The 8,445-nt window shown below is 38.2% G+C and overlaps 1 protein-coding gene across 7 annotated transcripts in view; it reads left to right on the forward strand.

Moving 5' to 3' along the window:
* The window catches only part of Musk (muscle associated receptor tyrosine kinase), a 112,448-nt gene extending 107,335 nt beyond the window's left edge, over positions 1 to 5,113 (forward strand). For all 7 annotated transcript variants that reach the window (XM_004656999.2, XM_004656998.2, XM_004657000.2 and 4 more), the window contains one exon: positions 4,434 to 5,113. In XM_004656999.2, the coding sequence (XP_004657056.2) occupies positions 4,434 to 5,113 (680 nt within the window). The remainder of the gene's footprint in view (positions 1 to 4,433) is intronic.
* The last annotated feature ends 3,332 nt before the right edge of the window (positions 5,114 to 8,445 follow it).

Below are 8,445 nucleotides of genomic sequence, written 5' to 3' on the forward strand. Positions count from 1 at the left end.
ATCAAAGTCTCTTTCTGTATAAATAGATTAGATAGATAGATAGATAGATGATAGATAGATAGATAAATACATACATACATACATACATACATACATACATACATACATACATACATAGATAAGATATATATGTGTGTGCGTGTGTGTAAATATGACCAAATGTGAGCAATGTCATAAAGGAAAGAGACAAGGAGGAGACAAAGGTGTTTAGGCTTCACAGATGAAAGAAGGAAGAAGCCACCAGCTGGATTTAGGGATACTCAGGAGGAGGAGGATTTTTATTGGTACAGAGAGTGAGAATTCATTGTAAGACAGGTCTGTTTGAGAGATGGCACTCAACATCTAGATGAAGTAAACAGGCAGGTAGATGGGGAGGTGGAGAGTTCAGAAAGCATGGCCTAGTTTGGTTATGATCCAAGGCCACTACAGTATGCAGAATGCTTAAAGCCATGAGACTAAATAAGATGCCTCATAAGGAGAAAGAAAGCCAGAAAAGAGAAGAGTTCAAAGACTAAGCTCTGGAGCATTCAAAGATTTAAAGAGGGAAAAAGACAGGAACATAAAAAACATACTGAAAAGGACCAACCAATGATATAGACTGAGAAATTGTGGAGTCCTAAGCATAAGAGGAAGAATTTTGAAACAGTGAAAATATGTCATATATAGTAAGTAGGTCAAGTGCAGGGTCCCTACAGTGACTTTGATTTTAAAATTTCCAGTCTTGGTCATATTCAAGAGCTCCTCTTCCACTGTCTTATCCCTACCCCACCCCAAAATTCAATGTTCCTGGGCTGGAGAGATGGCTTAGCGGTTAAGCACTTGCCTGTGAAGCCTAAGGACCCCGGTTCGAGGCTCGGTTCCCCAGGTCCCACGTTAGCCAGATGCACAAGGAGGCGCATGCGTCTGGAGTTCGTTTACAGTGGCTGGAAGCCCTGGCATGCCCATTCTCTCTCTCTCCCTCTATCTGTCTTTCTCTCTGTGTCTGTCACTCTCAAATAAATAAATAAAAAATGAACAAAAAATATTTTTTAAAAAATTCAATGTTCCCTAGGACTCCTCCTCACCCTCTCACTCTACACTCTTCCTCCATACACCTGGTCTTGGGCAATCTTATGCACTACCTGATATTTTGATTACTCAAAAAAAAAATCAAAATATCTACCCTACTTTTTCTCATAACTTTCAGATATCAATTGTGTATTGCTTGCATAGTATATGGCCACTGCATCCTCAGCTTTCATAACACCTTACTGAGGGCTGGAGAGATGGCTTAGTGGTTAAGGCATTTGCCTGCAAAGTCAAAGGACCCAGGTTCAATTCCCCACAACCCACGTAAGCCAGATGCACAAGGTTGCACATGCATATGGAGTTTTTTTGCAGTTGCTGGAACTGCTGGCATACCCATTCTCTCTCTCTCTCTTTCTCAAATAAATAAATAAAAATAAAATATTAAAAAACATACTGAGCAAAAATTTTAAAGTAGTTATTTTGTTTCTGAGTTTATGTCTTAAACATTTGTGCAAACATTGTGAGGTAGAGCTCAGAAAGAGTTGACAATACACAAGGGAGTATACCATATACCTCCTAACATTGACCTTATCCCCTTTTTTCACATTATCGGAGCAATAGAGTTCCAAATAGGTACTAAAGAGAGAGTACTCTTATTTTGTGTCACTTGAAAGCCTTTGACAATGATCTGTAATGACTATGGTACATTCTTGCTATAACATGAATTTTATTGTTCCATAAAATGTTGATTCTGCATTCATATATGTGTTTGCAATTTTACAGTGTCCTGAATTCCTGGGATGGAGTCAAATGTAAACTATGTGCAATTTGCAAGTGTGTGATTACTGTGGTGGCATGTTTATACATCACTACTCAGTTTCTCTCATTTTTATTGCCCCAAAACAACTAAGACTTATGTTACCATTTGCTAAATGCCATATCTGAATCCCATTTGAACATCGCATAAACACAAGGTCTGGTTTTTATTCCAGTATACATAAACAGTATTCACATATGCAGTTCTATTTGTCATGCTCACAGTTCCTTAGAAGGCAATATCGTTTAAAGAGATGACAACAGTAGAAGGTGCATTGGAAAAATCTATAATATTTATGTCCCCTAGAATAAATCTGCTTTATTTCAGAATACCAAGTACTTGTCCAACATATTTGTCTTCTGAAAATTGATTAAATTTGTAAGTGCATAGTGGTTTCATAGTTACCAATTGGAATACATGGGAATAAATTCAGAGATACACAATTTCAAAATAAGAACAGGCATTATAAATCATAAGCTATTACCTGATATGCTGACAGGTGAACAATAATTGTCAGAGAACAAAGAGAAGAGATGATTTGTTGAGGATGTCACCCTTAAGTTTCAAATAAATGGCTTGGAATAGCATGAGATTTTATTATACCTATTTTTAAATCTCCCACCCATCCATATATATTGAAATAATAGTGATCCATGAGTAGTATTTGTAATTACCTTCACATTGCTGGCACAAAGCACCCAACCAAAATCAGCTCATGGGAGGCAAGGATTTGTTTTGGTTTACAGTCTTGAGGGAAGCTCCATGATGACAGGAGAAACATGGCATGAGTAGCAGCTCCACATCACCTCTGCCACAGCGGGTGGGGAACAGCAGCAGGAGAGTGAGCCAAGCTCTAGCAAGGGAGAGCTGGCAATAACACCCCAAAGTCTACCCTCAACAACAGACTTTCTCCAGCAAGTTTCCAATTCCCAAATTAACATCAGCTGGGACCAAGCCTTCAGAACATATGAAGTTATGACTTTATGAGGGACATTTAATTCAAACCACCACAGCAGGGTGAGAGCAAAACGTGAAATCAGTCCTTCTTTCAAGAACTTCATTCCGCTTTGAAGTTCTAACTCAGAATTAGGTCAGAGTTATTATAATAAACAAAGTATTTTGAGCTTGTAAAGATATGCAACTAGATACATAATTAAACATTATGTGTAAATACATTAATATATAATTGTCATAACCATCATAAGGTAGAAATCTTCTGTATAAAACTTTTGTATCAAGGAGATCACTAAAGATCACTTCAAAACTACTTTTAATGAGGCATGGTTTAATTAGACAGGAGGTTTGGGTGCTCAAATTTTGTTATATAGCAAGTTTGAAGCAAGTCTGAGCTACATGCAAACCTGTCTTAAAAAAAAAGATTATTTCTCAGAAAAGTTTATTGCTATAGTGTTTTCTACTATAAGAATTTATTGTAAATCAGTTCAATAAGGATAATAATGATAAAGTCAGTTGATAATACAGGGAAATCAAGGTTACCTAAATATGATCCAGAGGAATACAAAAGAAGGAATTTTTAACTGTAACATTTAATTTTCTCTTGAACACATACAAATAGGTCATTTGCTAAAGTCCTTGGGATTAAAAAGCTAACTGAAAAATAAATAAGCCAAGATGCCAATATTTCTTATTTCTCTTTTTTCCAAAGGCTTCTAATTTTTGCCTGAAAACATATAATAAATCTGATAATCTATTTTTTTGTGTGTATGCATGTGTTCATGTGTGTGATTACAGGTATATGCATGCCATGGTGCATATATGGAGGTCAGAGGACAAACTTGGCTGTTGGCCCTCTCCTTCCACCTTGTGTGAGGCAGGGTATAGCTGGCCAACGAGCTTTCAGAAATAATCTTGTCACCACCTCTGGTCCTAGCAAGTGCTTTAGCCACTGAACCACCTCCCCAAGATCTGGTAATCTATTTTTATTGAGATGTGGAATTATGCCAATCTGAAGTAATCATACAAATTCACATTTCCTTCTTGCATATATCATGAGTTTAAGATGCCCTTATGTTATTAAATGTAAAGCTCTATGTTGACATTTTTCTTTGTAAAGATCAATGATAAAAATCAATTATCAAAATACTTTATTATAGTCACTTTAATACTTCTCCTAAAAATGCTGAGTTATTTTTGTTATTCTTCCCAAACTTGGGACATCTTTTGACCATTTTCAGAGAAGTAACCAGATACACAGAGCAGTTATGCCACACACTCAGGCAAATATCTATCCACAAGTTACTCACCACACTGAACCCAGCAGCAGCTGTTCTGCCAGATAGGAGAATTTAAAGAGGAATACATAGTTCTTCTTTCAGAGTGCTAAAATACAGTCAGGGTGGGGACATCGCCAATAAAAATAATGTGTATTGAATGCGATGGCAGGTGAGTGAGACTGGAAGAGTCAGGAGTCGGGCACTAAACGTTTAAGCAAAGCAATGAGGCTGCTTGGTGAGGTTAGGGTCTGACTATGATGCTGTCCACAGGTAGGGCCCCATCTTTTCTGGTCTGGTGGATGGCTTTTGGAGTAGAACTCTTTGCTTTGGGATTCCAGAGACCCAGTGTAACCACGTATGCTTTCTGGTTCCAGGCGTGTGTGCGGTGGGGAAGCCTCTATGCCTGCTCTTTGAATACATGGCCTACGGGGACCTCAATGAGTTCCTCCGCAGCATGTCCCCACACTCGATGTGCAGCCTCAGCCACCGCGACTTGTCGAGGGCGCAGATCTCCAGCCCGGGACCCCCACCGCTCTCCTGCGCAGAGCAGCTCTGCATAGCCCGGCAGGTAGCAGCCGGCATGGCCTACCTCTCCGAGCGCAAGTTTGTCCACCGGGATTTAGCCACCAGGAACTGTCTGGTAGGTGAGAACATGGTGGTGAAAATTGCAGACTTTGGCCTCTCCAGGAACATCTACTCAGCTGACTATTACAAAGCTAATGAAAACGATGCCATCCCTATCCGCTGGATGCCACCCGAGTCCATTTTCTACAACCGCTACACCACAGAGTCTGATGTGTGGGCCTACGGTGTGGTGCTCTGGGAGATCTTCTCCTATGGCCTGCAGCCCTACTATGGGATGGCCCACGAGGAGGTCATTTACTATGTACGAGATGGCAACATCCTCTCCTGCCCTGAGAACTGTCCACTGGAGCTGTACAATCTAATGCGCCTGTGTTGGAGCAAGCTGCCTGCGGACAGACCCAGTTTCCCCAGCATCCATCGAATCCTGGAACGCATGTGCGGGAGGGCCGAGGGAGCGGTGGGTGTGTGAGGGGCAATGCTCCATGACAGCCATCAGGTGAGGTTTGCACATGAGAGTCCTTTCAGAACCTGAGAGCCAGAGGAATCCTACGCCCCCAGAGGCCCAAACAGATTAGCTTGGGTTGTAAAAAAGAGAGTGCAGAACCCTGGGGTAGAAGGGTCCACAGTGAAATCGGTATCTCGAAACGTGTCACATGACAGCAGATAACTCCTCTTCCTCAAGGGGACAGTTTGCCACATATTTTGTGCTGGAAGGAATGTCACTGGGATCCTTTCCTGCTGTGTATTTTCAATCCTGAGTGGGATGCCTAGCTTCGTTTAGGATGGAGTTAGTCCTGCCAACTGTAAGAGTAGTCTTTATGTGAGGCATTTAGGTAATGCACAGAACGCTAGAGAGCGGAGAAAGCACTCTGTTCATCACCCAGAGAGGTGCTCGTTCATTGATGAATTTCTTTCTTGCATCGAATGCAAACTACAGATATGTTTGTGTCCTAGAACTGCATTTACACTTTACTGATAGAAGCTTTTTAAGGAATAAAATGGCAAATCTGCAAGGTTCTATTCTTGCTGCCTTAGTTCCTTTTCCGTCTCTGTTCTCTTTCATTAGGTTTTTCTTTTGATGAACTTGTCAGGAATATAATTTGCTTCTTTTATTCTTACTGTTTTTATGAAAAAAAAATAATTTTCAACTTACCAATCTTTTTTCTCTGGAAACCTTATGGGCACATTATCTTCTTGTTTTGGTAGAGTTTTTTTTTCCCCCTTTTATTCCACACAGACAAGAAATATCCTGGCATATATAACACAGTGTAAAATAACATAGTATATTAGTATATATACATCATTTGCTAAGTGTTACTTTTTTTCTTGAAAGTGTTTCTGAAGCCATACATCTGTCATGCATTAATTTCATTACCATATACTAGTAAACATTTTAAAGCATGGTATAGGATGCTAGATTTTATAAGATACTCTATAGCCCCAATTTATTTCAAAGCTAATGTTTTTGTGAATTTTGACATTTTTTTTCTTTTAGAAGCCAATTGAACTGGTCATAGAATTAGTATATCACTGCTCGGTAACTTCCACACAGTGTATTAATTAACCTATCTTGTTACATAATAGAATTTTTAACTCAGGAGTCGGATTCCTGATGCTTAAGATTCTCAGTGAAGTCACCCCTCTCCTGATGGATAAATAGATAATATATAGATGATTGATACAACACAGGTGATCATTTATTCCTCATGTAGCATAAACCCTAATTCTCTTGAGAAACAGACAAGAAAGCAAAAATAGCAGCCTGCTCTATACTGACTTGCATTGTTTCAACCTAATGGGTAGTTTGGGTGATGGAGAAATGCTAGGAAATTTTGAAGGTAGGTTTTTTTTTTTCTTCTTTCTTTCCTGGAAAAATACATGAAATCCCCCAATCTGCCCCATGCAATAACTTGACCCATTTGATGAACTACCTCCCATCTCTTGTTTGTTGTCTCAGCAAACAAAACCGAATTGCAGAAATTACATTAGACTGTACCCTCTCCTCCATATCTAGTATTTTGTCATTTATTAGTGAACTTCCTGTATGCAATGTCCATCAATCCAGCAGCCCATTACTTGAGCTGTATCACTTCCCACTGTCAATATCTGACCTGGCTGCCATTCCCATGGGCAGATCCCATGGGTTATGATGATGATGGCAAGGAGTTGTTTACTCATAGCTGATTCATAAATATGTGAGTTAGAGCTCTAAGTTCAACATCAATACTGCTGTCTACAAGGCTAGATATTGGATAGAGCTACAATATGAGTCCAAGTTAGGCCAAGAAGCCAACCAAGTAAAATAGTTGAATAGGGTTCCCTGTGAATCTGTAGCCTTAGTGAAGATGTGTATGGGACGTTTTAAATAGTTTACAAAAGTTTAAATCTCAGCCCAGTGAGTGACTGAACAGTAAATATTATGAAAACCACCCACTTCTAAATAAAGCAACTGAATACTAAAATATGAACTCTATTTTAATATAGCAATAATAGTAAAATAATGATAGCAACTGGTATTTGTTGAAAGTTTATTATATATTTCATATAATCATTAAAATCTCATAACATTTATTTGATACTCGTACTGCCCTTATATCCATTTATTAGATAGGAAAATATATAACAGAGTTTGTAACTGGCAGAGGGCAATATAACCTATTTTATAGCCAACCAAAACATGGTGCTTTCTCAAAAAGCATATGGTAGTATTGTATACAACAGAGAGAAGAACTAAACCTAGTGACTATGTAGAGGTGAGTTTCATTTGTATGTTGTTTTAAAGGCTATCCTCTACCACTTACTGTTAATTACCTAAGTGTTTTCAACGAATAGCAAAAAAGTATATTCTAACATTGTCAATTTAAATAAATTAGAACATCCAATAGACGGCATGTTTATTTTTTCCTGAGGTCTCAGTGCATGTTCAAGTTAAAATCAGTGACTTACTTCCTTTACATTCATGTTAACCAGTGCTCTGTACTGCATGATTCATGATTTACTATTATTGCTTCCACCTTCAAGTAAAGATTTTCCTCATGGTACAACCACTATATCAATACAAAAACAAAGGAGACAAGAGAATGACACTCACAATTCCAGAGATACAAAGTATCAAGACTGACAACAGCAAGACCCAAGCGAGTCCACATAAATGTTCACATATCAAATATGGTTCAAGTATCAGGTCATTTTGCACGTGACACAAAAAACACATCTTCAGATAAAGTGGTAGAGCATAAAATAAATAAATTCTAATATTCACAGATATTTTGAACCTATAATATGGCATTATTCTTTAAAAATCCCATTTAATTTTAAATAAATTAACCCATTCAATTTTACAGACGTTCCATGATTAAATCAGTGTTATCTTTTTGAACATTTGGGTTTGTCCTCCTTATTATTATAAGCAATGCTGGAGTGATCATCCATGTTTTCTCGTGTCCATGAAAGTCTCTTTGTGGAAATTCTGAGAAAGGAAATGTCTAGGGGAAATGACACACACAATATAAAGACTTTTGTTACATCATATTCTCTAGAAGTCTGTTTCTACATCTGCATTGTATAAGACATTTATAGCCCTAAGCACTTGCTATCATACAGAATCATTACTCTTTTTATATAAGACTTTTGTCTATTGAAAAGAGAGTCTCATTTTAATTTTATGTCTAAAATTGTTAAGCTGGGTTTGGTGGTACATACCTATAATCACAGTACTAAGGAGGCTGAGCCAGGAGGATAACAAAATTCAGACCAGCTCAAATTACACACATGACAAGACCCTGAGGTCTCAATAAAACA

The sequence above is a fragment of the Jaculus jaculus genome, chromosome 1 (genome assembly GCF_020740685.1).
Source record: "Jaculus jaculus isolate mJacJac1 chromosome 1, mJacJac1.mat.Y.cur, whole genome shotgun sequence".
Lineage (NCBI taxonomy): Eukaryota > Metazoa > Chordata > Mammalia > Rodentia > Dipodidae > Jaculus > Jaculus jaculus.